This window comes from Drosophila montana, unplaced genomic scaffold (assembly GCF_035044405.1).
Source record: "Drosophila montana isolate Dmon_TW-CO22-7 unplaced genomic scaffold, ASM3504440v1 contig_3617_1, whole genome shotgun sequence".
NCBI classification, from domain to species: Eukaryota; Metazoa; Arthropoda; class Insecta; order Diptera; family Drosophilidae; genus Drosophila; species Drosophila montana.
In genome coordinates, this window is record NW_026998502.1 from 351382 (window position 1) to 374634 (window position 23253).

At 41.4% G+C, this 23253-nt stretch overlaps 4 protein-coding genes across 5 annotated transcripts; 2 read left to right on the forward strand and 2 right to left on the reverse strand.

Moving 5' to 3' along the window:
* The first annotated feature begins 1491 nt into the window (after positions 1-1491).
* On the forward strand, positions 1492-2811 carry LOC135435444 (centrosomal protein of 128 kDa). 2 transcript variants are annotated; one of them, XM_064692503.1, is made up of 4 exons: positions 1492-1813; positions 1872-2081; positions 2137-2417; positions 2475-2811. In XM_064692503.1, the coding sequence occupies exons 1-4, from the start codon at positions 1499-1501 to the stop codon at positions 2776-2778; spliced, it is 1110 nt and encodes a 369-aa protein (XP_064548573.1). In that variant the 5' UTR covers positions 1492-1498; the 3' UTR covers positions 2779-2811. The 2 variants fall into 2 exon arrangements, with proteins under 2 accessions (XP_064548573.1, XP_064548574.1); XM_064692504.1 differs by having other exon boundaries at positions 2464-2626.
* Positions 2812-4443: 1632 nt separating this feature from the next.
* On the forward strand, positions 4444-7682 carry LOC135435434 (short-chain dehydrogenase/reductase family 16C member 6). The gene is made up of 4 exons (XM_064692487.1): positions 4444-4849; positions 6595-6712; positions 6880-7480; positions 7540-7682. The coding sequence occupies exons 1-4, from the start codon at positions 4688-4690 to the stop codon at positions 7640-7642; spliced, it is 984 nt and encodes a 327-aa protein (XP_064548557.1). The 5' UTR covers positions 4444-4687; the 3' UTR covers positions 7643-7682.
* LOC135435433 (probable ATP-dependent RNA helicase DHX35) lies at positions 6466-9863 on the reverse strand. Its single transcript, XM_064692486.1, has 2 exons — positions 7718-9863; positions 6466-7638 (listed from the first exon to the last, which is right to left on the reverse strand). The coding sequence occupies exon 1, from the start codon at positions 9773-9775 to the stop codon at positions 7724-7726; it is 2052 nt and encodes a 683-aa protein (XP_064548556.1). The 5' UTR covers positions 9776-9863; the 3' UTR covers positions 6466-7638; positions 7718-7723.
* Positions 9864-12151: 2288 nt separating this feature from the next.
* On the reverse strand, positions 12152-19295 carry LOC135435435 (uncharacterized; the record flags this gene model as incomplete). The annotated part of the gene is made up of 4 exons (XM_064692488.1): positions 12152-14731; positions 18681-18823; positions 18895-19020; positions 19085-19295. Coding segments are annotated over 4 exons (2866 nt in total), but the record flags the coding sequence as incomplete, so codon positions are not given.
* Between the last annotated feature and the right edge of the window lie 3958 nt (positions 19296-23253).

The following is a 23253-nucleotide window of genomic DNA, read 5'->3' on the forward strand; positions in this document are numbered from 1 at the left end:
AACATTGTTCATTCCACACAATTCCGAGAAATTTAATTATTTCAAAAAATATCCCCTATCACTATTTCGCATTTATGCTGGCAATTCCCAATCAATTTCCCACTATTCGACTTACTTATCTACATATGTTATAGAACACGCGACCTATACAACGGTATCTAAAGCACCCAAAAAAAAGTCCCTTATCACTATTCAGAAGTTGGCAATTCCCAAAGAATTTCCTACACACGCGACCTATGCAACGGTATCTGAAGCACCCAAATTTCCCCAGCCAAGCGCGTATGAGCTAAACTCCAAATAAATAGAAATTATGTCAATCGTGAAATTTCACAACAAATAAAATACCAACAGAATTTCGAGGGAAAACAGCGACAACAAGAACAATTGTTGTCCCGGCTAATGGCTCCCGGGTCCTTTGGGCCAGTCATCGATCAAACATACGCCACCTGCTTCACCTGACTCAGCTGCTAATGCCAACGGCAAGTAGTCAACAGCCAATTGGAAAACGTTTGTCGGTAAAATCACGCGATACCTGTCCAGTGTTTACCTGGCGAGCAGGTTTTTCACGAAGGGGCTGACTGGGCTGAGACTAGGGTAGGGTTCCCGTAAAGCCGACACGTGCTGGGCATGTAAGGAGCCGCCATATTACCTTATATACACGACATATTGATTTTGCTGCTATGGTTTTCGTTGTTGTTGTTGTTGTGCTGTTTAAGCTCTTTGAACTTCCTGCGACACGTGTCCTTGAGGCAGCCCGACTAGGGTAACTAACCATACAAAGTAAAGGTGTTCAATGTGAAGGTGAAAATGCGGTGAAGGACCTTGTAAAAGTTGCGCCAAGCTGATTGTTAGCAAGATATTATAGCAAAAGTTTAATTACACTAAGCTGAAATAAATTGGAAAAGAATTCTGTTTTAAATGAAATGCAATTGGAATATTTTTTTGTAAGAAATTGCGTCATCGAAAAAGAAAACAATTTTCGAATATATTTAACAATATGCAATATGCATATTTAACAGATTTTTCTTTTGCACATTTCCATTTAAACTTTCAGACTGTTGAAAAGGAAAGGCCATGCCGAAGTCGGATAGACCCCAGCTGGGCTTAGTGGCCGGAATCTCCGCCTCTTGGAAGTGTGCGTGCAATTTGCCAGTTAACATGCAAGGACTTTTGTCGATTCTACGAAATTCTTGTGAAATACTACTGCAGGGCAATTATATAACATAATATTCAAACGATTTAATCAAGACACTTTTCATATATGTATATATATATATATATATCCAAGTGTACATCGAATCAAGCTTCTCAACCTACAGAACAAATTTAGTGTAGGCATAAAAATTCATTTAAGTTTTTCAATTTTTGTTTTTAATATTTTTACAACATTTTTTAATACTTGACTAATTAGTTAATATTTTTGAGGTTCGCCTTAGCTGTCTTGAAAATTGCAGTTATACATAAAATATTTTTGTGTTTAAGCTAGTTTATTGCTAACATGGATATGGTACATCTGGGCCCAGAGAATAACTCAAAGTTCTCCTATACCCATGAACCCAACCCGAGCACTGACTCCGCTGCGCTGCGTCCGGCCCAGTGCCATGTGGACGCCTCATGGAGCACGGTTGGTACGCAGGTGCTGGTCACGTCCGAGAGCATAGTGGAGCAGCAGTCGGTGTCATGGAGCCCCAGCCGGGACATGGACAGAATTGCGAGCATGAAGATCTTCACCTCGGTCATGTTGCACGCCTGGCGGCAGAGACGCGCCGATGTGCGCCGGCTGCAGCAGGTGGTGGATCGCCTCCAGAGGAAGGTAAGTGGGATTCAAAATTCCAATCTATATATACATATAATATATATTGCCCTTTCAGTCCATGCACTCCAAGAACGAGCTGCATGTCTCAAACACATTGATGCGCGTGGAGCAGAAGCGCTGCAAGGAACTCCAGCTGGAGTTAAAGAAGTCCACATTAAGCATCAACGAGGTGCGCAGCTCCTGCGAGAAGCTAACCTCATCTGTGCGCAGCTTGAAGGCCGACAAGGATCAGTTGGAACAGGAGCTCAGCTTCAGCCGACAGGAGGTGTGTTTGACTTGACACGATTTATCCTTATCCTTTAACATGTTTTCCTTTGCAGCACTTGGAATTGGAAAGAAAGGTGGGCAAATGCAAAGATGATCTTTTGGGTGCGTTGATGGAACAGCGCAACTTGCAGCTGAAGCTCTCCGAGGAGCAGAGCAATGTGCATCAATTGGCACGCGAGAAGGAGATGCTGTCCATAAACATGCGCAACATGGAGGCCGAATTTGGAAGGCGAGAGGAATCCTACATTCACGAGTTGGAGCAAAAAAACGAGGTCTTATATAATATGCGCCTAACGGTTGAGAGCCTCGAACGAAGGCTTCGGGACCGTCAGAGGTAAGTGCCACGTGCTTGCCTCAGACAGCTTTACATTTTCACAAAGGTCAATTTCAGCAAACGTTGCGAACTAAAGCACTATCTGAAGAATATAGAACGCTGGGAGATCGAGAACTTCCAGACTGACCTCGAGGCAGAGCTACCTCAAAAGAATACCGCTATTTCGAGAGTTCCATCCGGGTCGATTAAGCGCAGCACCTTGGCCCTCATAGCCGAAGACTATGGAATTGGCCAGTTCTTGACCACAGTGCATTATTATACAACGAGCGCAGCTTTGCTGCTATGGCTCGTTATACTTCCGAAACAATCGCTGAGAAATGGATGCATGCCGATCAAGAAGCGAATAGCTAGTCCAAAGTGAAATGTCCCATTAAAGTAATTAGTTGGTATCCTATCCTACTAGTAAAATAATTTGTTTTTGCAAAAGAATGGGCAAATTGCTCGGCAATGCCGCGTACATGGAAGTGTTCTGAACAGCAAATTTATTACGAAAATCCGAAGCTAAGCTACAAAGTTACTTAACCAAGAAATTTTGAAAATGGCTGACTTGGGCAACTGTTGTTGGCTTCAACATAAGCGCCCCCCGCCCAACCCGTTACCTATACGCATCATCAATCTCAAAAGCGACTGAAATACGCGCGAGGCGAAGGTTGGGCGGTGGGTTTGGCTGATGCATAACCGTGCGTCTGTTGCTATTCGACCCGTCGTCGGTAGCAAAGGCAGCGGAAAGCCAATCGAAACCTGTTGCCACATCAATGCCAGGCAGAATTACTGGGAAACAAAGTGTGACGGAGGGTCGGCACTGAGCAGATCTGATAAACAGATGAGCCGGGCATCTATATATCGATCAATGCACAGAGAACAATCACAGAAGACACTTCCAACATACCAACCAGCAATGCTTCTATTTATACTCAGCACCCGCGAAACAAACACTTGGGAATTATAAGACGAAGCAGCAGCAACGGCAAATAACAAACAGGGGTGGGTTTCGCATGAGCACTGCGCAGTGTGTGCACCAAGTAATGCAGGTAACAAAAGTATTTGTTGCTGTTAAAATGAAAAGCCTTAGAAATTTTGAAATACATTTTAAAATGAGCTAAAATTCATTGAATTACAAATAAAATTTCAAGATTACAGTATTTATTATTTTATTTTAAGATTACAGTATTTATTATTTTATTTTAAAAATAACTAAAAGCAAATTTATTGATTAAAAAATTGCTTGGTGTTCGCGGCATTCGAACCGCGGACCTGTCTTAATATACAAGAAGATACTTTTTGAAATACATTTTTAAGATACTTTATATTGTGCCTAAAAGCATGCTATGATTTTAAACAACTTTAAATAGATAGTTTAGATAGTGCACGTATATAGAGTGTTAAAACCAAATATTTGTAAACCTCTTAATTAATATTCATATAAATATAATAACAATATCATAAAAGACCACACAAATAAGTACAACACAACATAAATATGTACAACATCAAAAGATGAACTATAAGGAAGAGAAGTCTAGTCGCATTAGATTATGTTAAGCTTTGTGATAGTAAAATGAACTATCAAACAGGTTCTGAATACTTCTTCGGCTTACAAAGTTACCGAACTTAAAGCAGCTGTTCAACTAGCCAAGTTAAGAAAGTGATAGACGCTGTTGTTTGGCTGACATTTCCGCTACGGTCACGACACGACTATTTTGTGAATCTTGCAGCGGATCTCCAGCGGCTGCCCTCAAATAAATAAAATAAAAGTAGAAAGAGCGACAGAGCTCAGCTGAGGCATGAGACAAGATTCCAGGCGCTAGACGCTGGGTTTCAGTTTGTATTTTGACTTCAGCATAAACGGACGGCGCGGACGCAAACGTGGCCAGCAAAATAAAACTACAAAAAACAACGAGAAAAAAAAAAGAAAGATACAAAGCCAGCGAATTTTAATAAACGTAGCGCGCGCCTCCGCAAATAAAAGAAATAAAATAGTAATAATAAAACGGCAACAAAAGACAGCGTAGAGAAATTTCAAATGAGTTTCATTTGAATTCGTGGCGGAATATCTACCTGATCATTAAAATGCAAAGTGCTTGGCCCACTAGCTGCAAATAAAAGCTATAAGCCGACAATTTTGTATTGTGTCTGGAATCCGTTAAAAACGCATTTCGCATACGAAACTAACTCTACGCGTGCTTGGCAGCAAGTTTATTAATTACAAGGCCCTTGTCTTAGGGTTCAATAGAAGCCAACCAGACGCATCGATCAAATTTTTTAGCAACATGAACAATCCCACGCCTGCCGGCCTGCTGCACATGGATAAGCCTTTGGCTGCTTTTTGTCAATTTTTCTTGGACTTAATTGTGTTCACAATTAAATCTATTTTTTATATATTGGAATCGCTTTATTATACAATATTGCCGCAGCGCTTTAGAAAGTTGAAGGTAAGGAAAATACGAAAACCAAAAAAAAAGTAAATGGAATTTGCATAATTAAATAATAAGCAGCTTGTTTTATTTGACTCCTTGACTTGCAGCAGCTATAAATTAATGTTTTTTCTCTAACTCAACGGAGTTGAACTTCATACTCATAAACTTTAATTAGCCGCTGCATAGTTTATTGTTTTCTTTTTTTGACAAAAGCTACCTAACCCTTAATAAATGACAGTTCATTTGGAAGTGTTTTCTGTTTCGTTTAAAAAAAACCCAAATATATCACAAAAACTAATTAGTAGCAAGTAAATTAAGCAAACACTTTATGAAGATTGTTAAATGCCATTTTAATTACTTGCTACAATTACTTGCTTAATTAAATGATTAAAATAAAATTAAACAATTATTTGAAGCAATATCTGATATTTGAGTCTTCAACAAGTTTTTCCAACAAAATAATTATTTTATTTAAAGCAATATCTGCAAAACAGTTTTTCAATATAGCGAGCTCTACTTTTTCCCCAATTCGTATTAATCCATCAAAATTGTATGCATTGTAGCGCCGGCATTTTTATGAACTTTCCAAATTGTTTTGCTTTGTTTTCCATTTTTACATCTTTCATTTGCAACAGTCGTAAACTCAATTTTGACAGACTCAACAAGATCCTAAACAAAACGGTGGCTTTGTTTGGACATACTTCAACGCTTTCCGCTGGCATTACCAAAATATTGAAAAAAATATCTATATATATGTATGTATATAAAAAAAATCATATTCACACGCTGGCGCGTTTTTTTTTTCGTTTTTGGTCTATGAATGAACTCGTCTTTATTTATTTGCACAGTTTTGTGTTTGTCTTTTGGGGCCTTTATTTTGGCATTCGTGGACGTCACTTATAATACGACTCCGCAAATATTTATGATTGTTTTTGGGCTCTTCGGTTATTTGTTGGAGGCGTTTTTTTTTTTGTTTTTCAATTGGGGCATGTGCCATTGAGCTGAAGACGTGCCAGCCAAGCCGAAGAATATACAGTTCCATTAAATATAATTTTTAATTGAAAGTCAGACGCTTTTCTTAACAAATTTTTCAATTAGTTTGTGGAAACTGGTTTTTCGCATGCATAGCCATTTTCTAAGTCATTGTTTTTGTTGTTGTTGCTGGCGCAAGTCGGTAATCAACAGACACAAAGCACAACCACAAAAGAAAATCAAGTAAAATAATATACAATCTTGCTAGAGTATAAAAATATATGCGCTTGAGGGCCTTTGACTAACTATTGTTGTAATATATATATATATTTATATATATTTGAATATATGCACATATGTTGAAATGGCAACTGCTTGCAAAATCAATTTGAAATTATAGTTGGACATCTTCATGTTGCAATACACGCTCTTGACTTGCTCAACCGTCCATAAAATATGCAAAACGTTTGCTGCACATTAAATATTCGTGTATCTTTCAGATACATATGCAAAGCAAGAAACATAGCTACAGATAAAAGTAGATAATGTCACATTAAAATGTTTTTACTCATTGAGTAATAAATATATTTATTATCTATTTATTACTCAATGGTTTTTACTTAATCTACATATAATTTAATAAATGCTTATTAAGACTATTTATGTGACACGCATTTTTTTATATGTGTATATTTATGTATACAATTCGTATTAACATTGATAATATTGAAATCTTTTTTGTTTATTCAGTTTAACTTTCACTTATATTTTCCTCCACTTTTGAACAGAACATATCGGGCCAGGTGGTGCTCATAACTGGCGGGGGCGGCGGAGTGGGACGTTTGATAGCGCTCAACTTTGCCAGACTGGAGGCGCGCATTGTCATCTGGGACATCAATCAAGAAGGTGAGTTTCGCTATGCTCTGGCTTGGCTAATTAACGCTGTACAGCTAAGTGCTTGCGAGCACGTCAGCGCTGGCAATTAGCAGCTGGGCGGGTTAAGGAACTCGCCCGGAGAAAGCTCTGCTCTACACATACAAATTGATTAGCTAACCGTAACTCTTGGTTGACAGCCATCAAGACGACAGTCGATCTGTTGGCCAAGCATGGCTTTAACAATTGCAAGGGCTATGTGGTGGACATATCGGATCGGGAACAGATCTATCAGCGTGCGGCGCAGGTCGTCGAGGATGTCGGCCATGTGGATATCTTGATCAACAATGCGGGCATCGTGTGCTGCAAGCCCTTCTGGGAGCTGCACGATCGCGTCATCCAGAACACGTACAACATCAACATCATCTCGCACTACTGGACAGCGAAGGCCTTCCTGCCGCACATGATGCGACAGAATCGTGGTCACATTGTCACAGTGGGCTCCGTAACCGGCATGCTGGGCACCTACGGATGCAGCGATTATGCTGCGACTAAATACGCGTGCATTGGCTTCCACGAGAGCCTGTTGACGGACCTGAAGGCGCACGGCTACGACCAGATACAGATGAGTCTTATTTGTCCCTATTACATCAACACGGGCATGTTCTCGGGCGTGAAGCCGCGCATGGTGCCCATGCTGGAGCCGCAATACGTGGCCGATCGCATCGAAGGCGCCGTGCGTCGCAACGAGGTCTGGTGCGTTCTGCCCAACTCCATCCGCCTGCTGACGCCGCTCAAGTGGTAAATCTCCATATAATCATATAATCTCTGTCCAATCTGAATAATCTTTAAACTTGCAGTTTGCTGCCCGCCAAAATGTGCTGGGAGCTGATGTCGCGCGTCATCCGCGGTCCCGAGTCCATGATGCTCTTCCAGGGTCGCGGACGCGTCGCCGCCGGCTAGCAATAAGAATAGAGTTCCAGCCTTAATTATTATTATTCTGTTAAGCATTAAATATCATTTGATTTCGATTGTTACCCGCTGCTAGTCCCTCACTGTGGTCTGCTGGTAGTAGTGAGGCGCCAGTTCCGTTAGCCATTCCTTCTTGATGACCGTCACATGGTTCATGAAGAGTTTGGTCGTTTGGAGCAGCTCGCCGTAGACGACGTACTGCGCCTGGGGCAGGGTGTAGAGCGTGGAGTTGGGATGTATGGCCAGCTCGGTGCCGCTGCTGATCTGCCTGTAGACGCCCGAGTGATGCAGGTAGGCGACCTGCGTGAAGAAGCCGGCGGTGATGCACTTGCACAGCATCTCCACATCGCCCTTGCACGAGAAGATGGCTATGCCGTACTTTTTGCGGGCCAGCGTCAAGAGTTGCTCGCGCAGCTCGCAGGCACGCTTCAGATTGCGATAGATGAGATAATATTGGCCGCAGAACTCCTTGGTCATGCCCTCCTCCACAAAGGCGCTGTGTATATTGAGCAGCGTAATGAGATCGCCTTCGGCCACCTCGAAGTGGCGATGCGCAATGCGTCCGCTCTGCTGGGCTGCCGCCGACGCTGGACGTGAGAAGACCGACTGCACCTGGAGCATGGCTATAATTGTGATGATTTCCTCGGCGCAGCCCATTTGCCCGGACACATACAACATCTTGGACAGCATGGCGCTGAAGGGCAATTCGGCAAGTAGGAAGCCAACCGGCCTGGTCAGCTGACCCTGCTCATCGATGGCATCCAGGGCGTACAGCGTCTCCAGGGCGGACAGCAGATTTTTGGCAGGCGGCGGCGATGGGAAATCAAAGCGCAAAATGTTGCCAATGCCCAGCGCCTTCAGCTGCAGCACGGCGCCGCTCATCTCGCTGCGGCGCATCTCTGGCGGCTGACGTGGCGCCAAGGCATCGTAGTCCTGCTTCGTGTACAGCCGATACACCTTGCCCGGACGCACGCGACCCGCGCGACCCGCACGCTGCACGGCCGAGGCTTTGCTGACAGGCACGACGACGAGGCTGTCGCTGCAGGTCGCCGGATTGTACGCCTTGACCTTCACGTAGCCGCAGTCGATGACGTACACGATGCCCGGTATCGTGATGGAGGTCTCCGCTATGTTGGTGGCCAGCACCACTTTGCGCACGCCCTTCGGCGGCGTAAAGAACACCGCCAGCTGGTCGCTGCTCGTCATGCTGCCGTACATGGGCAGCACCTTGAGATTGGCTGTTTCCGCGCTGGCTATGTACTCGCGCAGCAGGTCCAGCGCCTCCAGCACCTCCTCCTGTCCGGTCAAGAAGGCCAAGATGTCGCCGGGCGGCTCCTTCTGATGCAGCTTCCAAACGGTCTCCACCGTTTCGCGCACATAGTCCGCGCAGGGCTCGTTCAGGTAGAAATGGCTGACGGCATGCATGCGTCCCTCGATGCTCAGCTTCACGCTGATGGGATGATCGGATCGGCCTGCGCCTGGCCAGCTGAAGAACTCGCTAAAGAAGCTCGCATCGATGGTGGCCGAGGAGATAATCAACTTCAATTTGCTGCGCTTGCGCAGAATCTTCTTCAGCAGGCCCAGCACCATGTCCGTGAGCATGTTGCGCTCGTGCGCCTCATCCACAATGATGACGCCGTATTGGGTCAGCAGGGGATCGGCCAGCAGCTCGCGCAATAGGATGCCCTCCGTCATGAATTTGATGTGCGTCTCGCTGGAGATGCGCTCTTGAAAGCGCACCACATAGCCGACCGTATCGCCGACCAGTTCGCCACGCTCCTGGGCCACGCGGTTGGCCAGCGTCACGGTGGACACGCGGCGCGGCTCCGTGACTCCGATCATTCCCTTGCTGTGCCAGCCCCATTCGTACAGGTACTGCGGCACCTGGGTGCTCTTGCCGCTGCCCGTCTCACCCACCAGTATGACCACCTGATGGTTCTCCAGGCAGTAGAGAATCTGGTCGCGGTACTTACGGATGGGCAAGCGCTCGCGCTGCTCGACCAGACCGAGATTGTGATTCGCGTTGAAGACAAAGGCAGAACCCTGCGGCTCCTGCCCGCCGCCGGCATCGGCAATGGCATCATCCGTTTCTGGTTTCAGAAACTTTGGCTTAAAAGTTACCATTTTTATTTGGGATTTATTTTTGCGAAAACTGCCAAATCCAAGTGGATTAAAGATGAGCGGCTTTTTTGCAACTATTTGGTTTACTTGTTAGCTTGTTATCGAGTAATCGAATATGAACAGCTGATGTGGCGACTGGTCGATATATTTCAGCGCACTGATAGCCTATCGATATTCGCGATAGCCTATCGATACATCGATATGGGGAACAAATAAGTGTTGTAAATCGCCAAATGGGCGCCAAATTGAATGCGCCAATGAACGTTGCAAAATTTGAATAGCAATTTATGTGCGTAATTATTTATTGAAGCGTTTTCAGTTCCTGTTAAAGCAGACGGTCAAATAAAAACGCAATTGGTTTAAATAGGATTTCTAGACTTATGTTCTTTATTCAAAACTTAAAATCATAAAAATATTCACTTAATATCACTGATTCTATAAATAAGTTTATATATTGTTAGCTTTAAAAATTGTATTGGGTTGATGTTTTTTTGTTCGGCCCGTTTATACCTGCGCATAAATAGGGCTCTATATTTAATAAGGATACGTACACAAAAATATTTTAACTTTGCCATACTTATTAAATAAATGTACACAAACATTGTAATATAAGTAGTATATTAAAACTGAAACAAAAGTTTTTACTTATGTCATGTAATCGCATTATAACAAACCAAAAACTGTACTTTCAATATGTATGTAGTTTTGAATGTGGAACTATGTGCTCTGTTCAAGTTCTTCGACTAGAACTTGATTATCCTGGGGAGGGTGGGGAGGGGGGACCTTCCATGAAAGTGCGTCTCGCTAGGTGCGTGCGTCTAAATATATAGTTTATAGTTATTATTTTCTCTTGTACATATTGTATATATAATTTTCTCATTTTGCTTGTGTGCTTTCTGATATATGTAAGTTTTGTAAATTTGATTGCATTTTTATTGTAGGTTTCGTAATCTTTCTTATATTTAAGAATACACGAGTATTTTCCACGATTTTTTTAATTTCTGTCTAGCAGCGTTTCATTGACTTCTTAGTTATTATTTTATTTGTTTTCAATATTTAAGTGCTTTGATACTTTCCTGTCTTTAGTTATATATTAACATAAACATAAACATTTAGTTATTGAAAACATTTTGTTATATTTTTTTTATTGGTAATGGATTATTTCTTTGAACTCTTGTGTTTTGATTACTTTCTGTCGTATACTCTTCCTGTTCTACATGTGATCCATCGTAACTGAAGGTAAAGCCCCTGCTAAAACATTTGAATTGTAATTTGCTTTTAATTTTATACTAAATTGAATTTAGTTGTATTTAATCTATATAAATATTTAATTTAAATCGGTTTTGGCCTTGTTATACTCTAGATATACTTGTTATTAAGTTTGTATTTCGAATGTGATCCATTTAATTTTAAATTGTTTTTTTTTTATTGATTTAACACTCTATTTTATTTGTATTTTATTTGCTGGACTTTAAAACAATTTTAAGCTACAGTAAAATATTTGCAATACTCGCTGCGTAAGCTTAAGTCTTAGCTGTGTAGATGGCTACAAATAATTGTGTATAATTTTGCGTTCGAAAACGTTTTACTCAAAAGTTTGTTAGCTAAAATTGTAATTGATGCTCACATTGTTGATGTTGCTTTTTATTTATTTTTTATTAGCAGTCTAGAGAGTTGAAAAGCATCAGTATAGACTTATTTGCAGTAAAAGCGCTTTGAACACTTGTACACAATAAGCGTAAAATACAATAGATATAAAGAAAATATTATTGTTACCAGAAGAAAGCTTTAAGTGTGGATTTGGGCAAAGGCGAGAGCAGCCCCACGATTGTTGGCCAAAAATTTGATTGGGACAACGACAACATTCAAATTGCTGCGCCATTATCGAAACAGTGTTGAGAAAGCACCGAAACTGTACCAACGTGTACCAAAGAAGCAAGCAAGAAGTAACCGATTTTCAAATTGCAAGTGTCATTCCGCTTTAAACACACACACACACACATATATTCTCCCTTAACATTTTACTCGTAACGAGTCAGCCATTTTAAACTTAAAACTCATTGATTTTATGGTTCCCTTTTCGATTTCATTGCTATGTACATACATATTTTATCACATGCTTTGCATTTTGGCTGCTTAATACGTGTCTGTGTGTGAGTACTTCATGGCCATCGTGACGTCACAAAATCGTGCGCTTGTATAACAAAAAAAAAACATAATTCACGATCATTATTCTCACGAATGCTCAATTTAAAATATATGCAAGCAAAGCCCAAGCCGATGTTGTGACGTCACACACTCAAATAAAATCCCGTTTTTTCATGTCAGCTCTCTCAATCACGACTTATAGCATGTCTGTGTGTGTGGGTACTTTACGGCACGATAGAGAGAGCCATTGTGACGGCACAATATCTTGCGCTCGTACAAAAAAAACATGGCTTACGATCATTTCTCTCTCACGCTCAATTCAAAAGGTATGCAAGCAAAGCCCAAGCCGATATTGTGACGTCACACTCTCTAAGAAAAAAAAAGGATATTTTTCATGTCATCTCTTAATTATATCTCTCAATCTCTTATAGCTTGTCCAGGTCAGATTGCGGCTCGGTTGGGCTAATCGGTGACATCTCGACGCTGTCGAGCAGCGGCGTCTTCTCCTCGCTGCAGCTGCTGCCCGGCGCATCGTCCATGTCCATGACAAAGATGCGCGACAGCTCGGCACCGCTCAGGGTTCGCCTCGAGGGCGACTCATCCACGGAACTGTTGTCCTCGGCGGCGGCGCTGTTGCCGCTGCTGCTGTTGCTCGTGCTGTTGCTCGTGCTGCCGCTGCCGCTGCTGACGTTGAGAGCCTGATCCAGGGACTTGGATGGTGTGCGATAGTTGCTGGCAGTTGCTGGCGCCTGGGCGGAGGGAAAGTTGGAGCTTAAATTCGTTTGGCAGGTGAGCGTGGCCAGCGAAGTGGTCTTGATATTGGTCGTCTTCAGGTGGTTAATGGAGCAGCTGCTCCAGCTCAGCTTGCCGCCGCGTGCCGGCGGCTGCAGCTGCTGCTGTTGTCCCTGGTTGCTGCTGGCTGCTGCAAATGCGGATGACGATGATGAAGGATTATTGTCATCGTTGAAGCTCAGTTCGTCCTCGCTGCCGCTGTGCGTATTGTTGATGGCCGTCTGCTTGAGACGCACCAAATGCCGTTCCGAGTACGATTTACGTGCGTCCATTACACGCAAATAGTCCGAGGACTCACCCAGATCCTCGCTCTTGGAGCTGCAATAGCGTCGCACCCCGTGCCTCGTGCCACAGAAGCTCGTGGTTACGCTCAACATCTGCTGGCTGCCGCTGAGCGACCGGCGACTGCCCTGGGTGGAGGAGCAGCAGCTGCTCTCGTAGTGATTGTCCCGCAGCGAGCTGGGCGAGAGCCGGGCCGAGTGCGTCGAGTGATTGGAGTGATTCGGCGAGTGCTCCAGCAGCGAATCGTTGCTCTTGGCAATCCGATTCTTGCGATAGAACTTGCTGTCCCGCCAGAGCGTCTGACGCTGGCTGCCGCTGGCGCTGCCCGTGCGTTGCAGCTCCATGCTGCAGGATGGATGATGGCTGGGCGATTGATCCGTTGACGCCGTCTTGCTGATGCGGAACGAGGCGTGCGTCAGCTTCTTGTACTTCTCGCTCTGCATGTTGACGCGATTGTCCGAGTGCGTGCGATCCGCCATGGGCAGGAAGGCGTTATCGATGCGGCGCTCCTCCTCCAGCGAGCGAAAGGCCAGCCGGTTGACGTTCTTCAGATACTGCTTGTCCGAGCCGGAGACGGAGCCGGAGCCGGAGCGCTTCGGCGACATGTCCTCAAAGGAGCTGACCCGATATTTCTGCGAGAACACCTCAATCATGCTGGAGCGCTTCGAAGGCGACGTGGTGTAAATCGAATTCTGATCATTGACGAGAATCTTGGGCGGATCGAACTGCTGCTGCTGCTGTTGCTGCTGCTGGAGCTGCGGCTGAGCTGTGCTGCTCGAGGCTAGCGAGGAGTTGCTCGAGTTGCTGGTCGCCGTCACCAGAATCTTGGGGGACAGCGACACGGGAAAGTGCTGCGGTCGCATGTTGCCCAGCGAGGCGCAGCCGGAACCGGATGAGGTCGAGCCCGTGCCGGACATGGCGTCGTCAATGTGCAGAAAATTGCTGGGCGAGCTCTCGCGACAGGGCGACGAGATGGCCGAGTCCTGCGAGACCATGCTGCGCGGTATGGTGGCCAGTTCCAGGCAGGTCTCCTTGCCGCCCGTTGTCGTCGCTATGATGACATCCTCGACGCCCTCGTCAATGGGCGAAGAGATCGATTGGAAACTGTTCAGGCGTATGCTCGACGAGCCAATGGACAAATCGTTATCGGTAAGCGAACCAAATGCCGAGTCCTGCGACGGATTACTGCGTCCATATTTCAGACACTTGAGCGAATACTCCAAACGACGACTCTTCGAGTTCTTGTAGTTGCACATGTCCGCCGTCAGCTGATGATTGAAGGAGGCCGCCGCCGACGAGGCCGACGAGGCATGCAAGCGTTGTGCTCCACCCGAGCCACTGGCCACCGCATCATCTGCTTGCTCCTCCCCGCGCTCGGCCTGCTCGTAATCGACGCCGCCCTCGGCGAGCAGCACATTCAGATTGCTTTGACTGCTGGAGCTGCAGTGAATTGTGGGCTGCTCCTGGGCATTGTGGCTGTTGCTGTTGTCATCCGAGTAGAGCACCGCATGGTCGCAGTAGTGAATGGGCGACTCCGTCGGCGCATACTGTTGCCTGTGCTGGGTGCGTGTAAACGAGGACGAGGCGGAGTCGCAGTTCTGGTTACGCTGCAGTCGCTGCAGGCTCTTCATCTGACAGACGCTGCTGCCGCCCACCACAATCTCCTCGAGCAGTCCCTCCTCCTCCGCCTCCTCCTCCTCGCTTGATATGTCAAATGAGTCCATTGTTCGGCTGATGCTGTGCGAGGCGAGAACAACAATCAGAATGCGATATACGACATGAAAGGCGACATAGCTATGGATTTCAGCTTGGAGTGATGCAGGTTACGCTGCTTCTGGCATCACCTGGTGCTATTGTTTTTACTATAGCTGTGTGTGTCTGTCTGTATCTGTGTGTCAGTGTGTCTGTGTATGGGTGAGTGTGGGCGTGGGCGTGGGCATCTGCCATCGTGCTGCAGTTGAAGCGCATCAATAATAACTTGCTGGTTAGGCACGTGCTTTGTTCGCCTTGAATCTAATTAGGAAACCTGAGCTATGCTCAGAATGATTATATTTGCTTTGAATCTTCAACTAGCGTATACTCTATCCTTTACTATAACTACTTAAACTATTCATTAGGAATTGTACAATAGTGGGACTTTAAAGTGGGACTAGCGTATACTCTATCCTTTAGTATAAATTCCTGAACTATTCGTTAACAATTGTTGAATAATGTGACTTTAAAGCTTGATTTTTTCTAATAGGTTGCCTACATCTTGGTTATCTTGGTGTTAGGTCGATTTTTGTTTTTTATTTACTTAATTTATAATTTACTTAATCAGTTACCAAATCCGTGTCGATATAGTCATGTCCGTCCGTTTGTTTCTGTGGAGACTATCCTCTAATTTTTAAGGATATCGTCATGCAACTTTGCATAGGTCCGTCTATATATTGCGGGACCGGAACACTATATCGTATCGCTGCCATTGAAATAATTCTTTAGAAATAAAGTTCTTATATGAAAAACTTTTTTGTTTGTCAAGATATCCAGACAAATCTTAGTTTCTTAGTTACGAACTATATCTATTAATATCGGATAACTATATCGTAAAAAGAATTCGCTAGCTTTTAGATATCTCCACCTATTGAGCATTCCCATTCTCCTTAGCATAAGCCATAATTATCTTACACTTTAAAAGCCACAAAAAGATCTTTTTTTTGTTTGTTATACAAATATTCGATATGTGCTGTGTTATGTGCATTGCATTGCTAAGTGAAGTAAAATTTGATGGGATGAAATCGAACTCTAGCAAACCTAATGCTGTTTATTTTAAGTACAAAAATCTCTACAGTTCAAAAATTGCAATAGTGTACATATTGTACTCAGCTCTAAAAATGTATTAGCAAAAGAACAAAGAGTATTAACTCGGAGTCTCTGCGGAAAGTTTTGCCTTTAACAATTGGTTAACTAAAAATAATACACATTCTATATATGAGGGATATCTTAATTTTGTATATTAATATATAGTATATAATATTATTGCATGTTATTAGCTAAAATAAGATACTTTGGAGGGTAACAAGAAAAGTATCAACTACCAAGTGCATAATTAGTAGAATACTTTTTATCTAAACATACTTTTTATCTATCCAAACAGATAACTTGCAATGGCTCACTTTTTTGACCAGAAAGTTTGTAAATAATCGGACTATTATCGTTAGGTTAAAATTCCCATCTTAGCTATGTGGGTAGATTTTTAAAATGATATCAACAGATTATCTACATTATTTCTGCAAGGGTATCTAATATTCGGCAGGCCGAAACAATTTGCTTTTTATTGTGATACAAATGTGCATGCAATATTTATTTGAAAGCAGTTAGAACAACAATTATAAACTATATCCGTACAAATAAATATTTTAGACAACAACAGTTATTTACACACGGAAATTATTTATTTATAACATTTAAGCGAAAAACCAAAAAAACAATTATAGCAGGTGGAAAATGTCGATTCTCTACAAAAATAGTTGTTGCTGGATGTATTTTTGGTCCCATTTGACATATGCCAAATTGAAGTTTTGCTAAAAAATGGGCGTGGCTTTCTAGCTAGGCGCCGTGCATTTAGGTGGAGTGAGGGGGGTGTTGAGGGGGGGGGGGATGTTGATGCCGCTGTTGGTTTAAGCGTACACAAAAATTTGCCACTTACCACTTTTATATATTTTTTTTCTTAACCCAACAACAACAACAATTTGTTTGTATTTCGGTTTTTCTTCCATTTTTGGGAAAGATTTTTGTTTGGTTTTTGGGGGGTACAAAAAATTGCAGTTGAGTACAAAAATTGTTGTGATTGATACAAATTGCGCTGTCAGCATTTATTTAGGTTTTTTTATTATGTTTTATTCAGGTATTCATTTCATTTGCCATTTGGTCTTACACTTTGTAATTGTGGTAATTGTATTGTTGTGAGTGATTTTTGTTGTGAACTTTTTTAAATTTGATATTCGTTTGTTTTGTTTGCATCTTGGTTGATAGACTGGTTGGTTGGTTGGTTGGTTGGTTGGTTGATTGATTGATTGATTGATTGGTTGGTTTAGTACATACGAAAGACTTCATAGGGCGCAGGCGGACAACTGTAGTTGGTTCGAACGGGTTATGTAAATAAACAAATGCAGAAATGCAACAATTTGTAAATCATAAATAAAACACACACGTATGTTAAATAGACAAAAACAAAAGTTGATAGACATTCAAGAGCTGATCTGTATGTATTTATGTAAAGATGGGGCTTGTGTAACTGCAACTGGTTCAGTTTGATTGTTCGGCTCGCAACACTAAGACATATATATATAAAGTAGGTTTTTTTTATTTATTCAGATGGATTATAAACATTGGTTTTTGGTTGATTTGGTTTTAGTTGTAGAGAGAAAGAGAGAGTAAACATTGCATACAAAAAACTTTAGTTTTAAAAAATTCCTCTACTTACATATATGTATGTATATAAGTTAATATATATGTATAAGACATGCGGTTTTTTTATTTGGCAGCAAAAAATAAATTTACACTGAGAGAAATATATATATGCTTAAAATATACATGAGCAACGATGTGTATTGGGCATTTAATATATAGTTGTTGCCTTTGCTACCTCCATTCTACACTCTCCCTTCCTCTTTCTTCCTTCTCCCTTCTACCTTCTCCATATTACTTAATTACATTCTCGTCTTGTATGCATAATTTTCAAGCACTTAATACTCTGACAACAGGCGCAGACAGAGAGGCAGCCCGGGGGCGAGCGGGCGGTGTAGCAGTGAGAGCAGGGATCTCGGCCAGAACATTACCATAATTACCGCAGGCACGCACACTAAGGCACACAGACAAACGGACAGGTGCTTGGGTGAGATACATGTACACATATACACACACATAACTATACGAATACACACACACATTCACACATCAAGTTCATGACGCCATTTTTTGCTTATGCTCTCATTTTGCGTTATGCAGTTTCTCCACTGTTTACCTTTTTTCTTGTTTCGTTTTGCAACACACAATTTTATGCTGCACACTCATTTTGTGTGCATTTTGCAGTACTTGTCTGTGTGTGCGTGTGTGAATGTGACATTGTGTTATCTTTTATTAGCTTGAAATGCACCTATTCATTTCCAGGAACAAAGTCTACTAAAAACGTACCCATCCCGAGTCTACATAAAAACAATAGGTTATATTTTGTGACAATTTATCTATTTGTTAAATATCCCATAAGCAGTTTCTAACGCTCATTTTAAATAAATTTAACGGGAAATAAAAAAAAGCCTGCATTGTTAACTACACATATATTAAAGATAATACTTTATTAAATAAATATATATTTCTTAATATCATGCAAGTTTTAAGAAATGTTGAAAAGACTTTAGTTAAGAATTTTTTAAGCTGGTTGGATCTATCTCTATATCTCTATATCACTAGACCCAACATAGATCTTTATGGGCCAGAAAAGTCCTCCACTTAACAAATGGCCTTTTGCTGGCAGCTGTAACAGTACGTGAATGTGTGTACGCTGAGATTCGAATATGTATTAGCCTGTGTGCGCGGGTGTGTGTGTGTGTGTGTGTGTGTGGGTGTGTGTGTGTGAGTGTGTTTGTCGGTGAGCTGCATGGCTATGTGTTAGTGGCACGAATCTCTAGTCTCCATGGACACTTACCCAGTGCGTCGATCATGCGGCGTCGAGGGGGGCGTGCACGGAGAACTCGCCGCGCTGAAGGAGCTGCCCAGCGAGGCGCATTGCCGCTTCTTTACGGCGTGCAGCAAATTTAACGTGGATCGGCTGAGGCTCGGCTTGATTGTCTAAATGAGGTGTAAATTGAGCGTTATTATGGGCGGATATTAAGATAAAGTTTTTTTAACCAGCTACTCACACTGAAGCACGGGCCGCGCAGCTCGCGTAAATCGATGCTACGGAATAGATCGCATAGGACTAGGTCCTCGACGGAGGGGCATACGCCGCTGGGCGGCTCAAAGATAAGGCCTAATATTTCCAGAACCTACAAAATGGAAATGGTGTCAGCAAACATTTCGTAGAGACGGTCGTCAGTTGTGGCCCGTTACCTGGCCAATTTGTGGATAATGCTGCAACTCCATTTCGAGCACCCGCATGGACGGTTTCGGTGTGGTCATTTCCTGACCGGTGCACATTTCATAGATCAGATGGCCAAAGCACACGATGTCAACATTCTCAATTTCCGTCACGGAACGAGACCACATGACGGCATTATTGCGCGAGCTCAGACCCAGCAGGCCATTCTCCAGGCCCGATAATCTGCCAAACAATAAACGAGACAAAACATGAAACACACAGAAATTGCATAATTAAAGGTCGACATCAAATAATGACATCACTTAGTGCCTGCTTTTTCCTGCTTGCTCCGCACACAGCCTCAACTATGCTGGGAATGGCCAACATGGCCAACGTGGCAAATTTTATGGCTAAAATGTTTCTCTCACATGGCGTCAAATGTACTTATGGTATGTGACAAATGTACTTTATGTGGTGACAAAAAAGATAGTTCATGAGTTGGTTCAATTATAATAAAGATCTATATAAAATCATAAATCCAATACCAAATTCTTATCATAGTTAATCAAGTGAAAATCATTATTTGGATTTTAATCATGAAGGTTGCCGCGTCGAACTTTAAGCTTTAATCGATTTCTATATTTACTCTGGCATCGGCATACCCAAAACCGCCCATCGCCACGCCCACAAAATGTTCAGCACATTTAAATTAAAAGGGCAAAAAGCTTGGAGGATTTTTTATGTTTGTTGTGCCTCACCCATTCCGTGTTTTTGCCTCTTCTGAGTGTGTGTGTGTGTGCGATGTTTGCGAGAGAGGTGTTAACGGGGTCGTGAACACGGGCTGTCGCCTGCCGTGAAAGGCAAAAAGGGTGAGGGCTAGGCTAGGATTAGGGGTGGGTTAGTTTGAAAAAGTAATCTTAGATGCATTTGGTATGACCAAAAACAGAGGCTGTCATTTTGTTGAATTGCTTTTAATTGCTTCTCAAATAAAATTGAATCCAAGCAACTTATCAATTGGCATCAAATCAAAAATCCAAGGACAAAATTGAAGTTTTTTGCAAAGAACGGATCGTTTATCGTTAATTTTTAACTTTTTTGATAACTTTTTTTGATTATTTCGGCCAAATACTGTCCCATTTGGAAATTTTATACCATTTTGGACTCGTAAGGATCAGTACTATCGATTGGCATCAAAAAAATAAAAATCTAAATTTTGGCCAAAATCAACAAAATGGCAAGAGGTTACATCACGTTTTTTCTCAAATTCGGGGTCGGTTCGAAAAACAAAACTTTTTTGATGATTTTTATTGAATATCACGGGTAAATACTGTCTGATTTTGAAATGTTATACCTTTTTGAATTCGTAGGGATCCCTACTATCAATCTGCATTCAAACATTTTAAAAATCGATGGGTTAAAAAAAGTGGTTGACCAAAAGCCGATTCGTTTGTAAAGTCAACCTTTTCTTATGATTTTTTGTAATATCTCGGCCAAATACTGTCCGATTTGGGAATTTTATACCATTTTGGACTCGTAAGGATCAGTACTATCGATTGGCATCAAAAAAATAAAAATCTAAATTTTGGCCAAAATCAACAAAATGGCATCGAGTTTTTTCTCAAATTCGCGGTCGGTTCGAAAAACAAAACTTTTTTGATGATTTTTATTGAATATCTCGAGTAAATACTGTCCGATTTTGAAATGTTATACCTTTTTGAATTCGTAGGGATCCCTACTATCAATCTGCATTCAAACTTTTAAAAAATCGATGGGTTAAAAAAAGTGGTTGACCAAAAGCCGATTCGTTTGTAAAGTCAACCTGTTTTGATGATTTTTTGTAATATTTCGGCCAAATACTGTCCGATTTGGGAATTTTTGCGGTCGGTTCGAAAATCAAAACTTTTTTGATGATTTTTATTGAATATCTCGGGTAAATACTGTCCGATTTTGAAATGTTATACCTTTTTGAATTCGTAGGGATCCCTACTATCAATCTGCATTCAAACATTTTAAAAATCGATGGGTTAAAAAAAGTGGTTGACCAAAAACCGATTCGTTTGTAAAGTCAACCTTTTTTGATGATTTTTTTTAATATTTCGGCCAAATACTGTCCGATTTGGGAATTTTATACCATTTTGGACTCGTAAGGATCAGTACTATCGATTGGCATCAAAAAAATAAAAATCTAAATTTTGGCCAAAATCAACAAAATGGCAAGGGGTTACATCACGTTTTTTCTCAAATTCGGGGTCGGTTCGAAAAACAAAACTTTTTTGATGATTTTTATTGAATATCTCGAGTAAATACTGTCCGATTTTGAAATGTTATACCTTTTTGAATTCGTAGGGATCCCTACTATCAATCTGCATTCAAACATTTTAAAAATCGATGGGTTAAAAAAAGTGGTTGACCAAAAACCGATTCGTTTGTAAAGTCAACCTTTTCTGATGGTTTTTTGTAATATCTCGGCCAAATACTGTCCGATTTGTGAATTGTATACCATTTTGGACTCGTAAGGATCAGTACTATCGATTGGCATCAAAAAAATAAAAATCTAAATTTTGGCCAAAATCAACAAAATGGCAAGGGGTTACATCACGTTTTTTCTCAAATTCGGGGTCGGTTCGAAAAGCAAAACTTTTTTGATGATTTTTATTGAATATCTCGGGTAAATACTGTCCGATTTTGAAATGTTATACCTTTTTGAATTCGTTGGGATCCCTACTATCAATCTGCATTCAAACATTTTAAAAATCGATGGGTTAAAAAAAGTGGTTGACCAAAAACCGATTCGTTTGTAAAGTCAACCTTTTTGATGATTTTTTTTAATATTTCGGCAAAATACTGTCCGATTTGGGAATTTTATACCATTTTGGACTCGTAAGGATCAGTACTATCGATTGGCATCAAAAAAATAAAAATCTAAATTTTGGCCAAAATCAAGCAAATGGCAAGGGGTTACATCACGTTTTTTCTCAAATTCGGGGTCGGTTCGAAAAACAAAACTATTTTGATGATTTTTATTGAATATCTCGAGTAAATACTGTCCGATTTTGAAATGTTATACCTTTTTGAATTCGTAGGGATCCCTACTATCAATCTGCATTCAAACATTTTAAAAATCGATGGGTTAAAAAAAGTGGTTGACCAAAAACCGATTCGTTTGTAAATTTTAAAACGTTATACCTTTTTGAATTCGTAGGGATCCCTACTATCAATCTGCATTCAAACATTTTAAAAATCGATGGGTTAAAAAAAGTGGTTGACCAAAAACCGATTCGTTTGTAAAGTCAACCTTTTCTGATGGTTTTTTGTAATATCTCGGCCAAATACTGTCCGATTTGGCAATTTTATACCATTTTGGACTCGTAAGGATCAGTACTATCGATTGGCATCAAAAAAATAAAAATCTAAATTTTGGCCAAAATCAACAAAATGGCAAGGGGTTACATCACGTTTTTTCTCAAATTCGGGGTCGGTTCGAAAAACAAAACTTTTTTGATGATTTTTATTGAATATCTCGAGTAAATACTGTCCGATTTTGAAATGTTATACCTTTTTGAATTCGTAGGGATCCCTACTATCAATCTACATTCAAACATTTTAAAAATCCATGGGTTAAAAAAAGTGGTTGACCAAAAACCGATTCGTTTGTAAAGTCAACCTTTTCTGATGATTTTTTGTAATATCTCGGCCAAATACTGTCCGATTTGGGAATTGTATACTATTTTGGACTCGTAAGGATCAGTACTATCGATTGGCATCAAAAAATAAAAATCTAAATTTTTGCCAAAATCAACAAAATGGCAAGGGGTTACATCACGTTTTTTCTCAAATTCGGGATCGGTTCGAAAAACAAAACTTTTTTGATGATTTTTATTGAATATCTCGAGTAAATACTGTCCGATTTTGAAATGTTATACCTTTTTGAATTCGTAGGGATCCCTACTATCAATCTACATTCAAACATTTTAAAAATCGATGGGTTAAAAAAAGTGGTTGACCAAAAACCGATTCGTTTGTAAAGTCAACCTTTTCTGATGATTTTTTGTAATATCTCGGCCAAATACTGTCCGATTTGGGAATTGTATACTATTTTGGACTCGTAAGGATCAGTACTATCGATTGGCATCAAAAAAATAAAAATCTAAATTTTTGCCAAAATCAACAAAATGGCAAGGGGTTACATCACGTTTTTTCT

Excerpts from the sequence above, each read along its gene's own strand:
- LOC135435444 (XM_064692503.1), top strand. The coding sequence starts at position 1,499 with ATGGATATGGTACATCTGGGCCCAGAGAATAACTCAAAGTTCTCCTAT. Across the intron at positions 2,082-2,136 it reads TCAGCTTCAGCCGACAGGAG|CACTTGGAATTGGAAAGAAA; the intron begins GTGTGTTTGACT and ends TTTCCTTTGCAG. Across the intron at positions 2,418-2,474 it reads AGGCTTCGGGACCGTCAGAG|CAAACGTTGCGAACTAAAGC; the intron begins GTAAGTGCCACG and ends GGTCAATTTCAG.
- LOC135435434 (XM_064692487.1), top strand. The coding sequence starts at position 4,688 with ATGAACAATCCCACGCCTGCCGGCCTGCTGCACATGGATAAGCCTTTG. Across the intron at positions 4,850-6,594 it reads AGCGCTTTAGAAAGTTGAAG|AACATATCGGGCCAGGTGGT; the intron begins GTAAGGAAAATA and ends ACTTTTGAACAG. Across the intron at positions 6,713-6,879 it reads CTGGGACATCAATCAAGAAG|CCATCAAGACGACAGTCGAT; the intron begins GTGAGTTTCGCT and ends CTTGGTTGACAG.
- LOC135435433 (XM_064692486.1), bottom strand. The coding sequence starts at position 9,775 with ATGGTAACTTTTAAGCCAAAGTTTCTGAAACCAGAAACGGATGATGCC.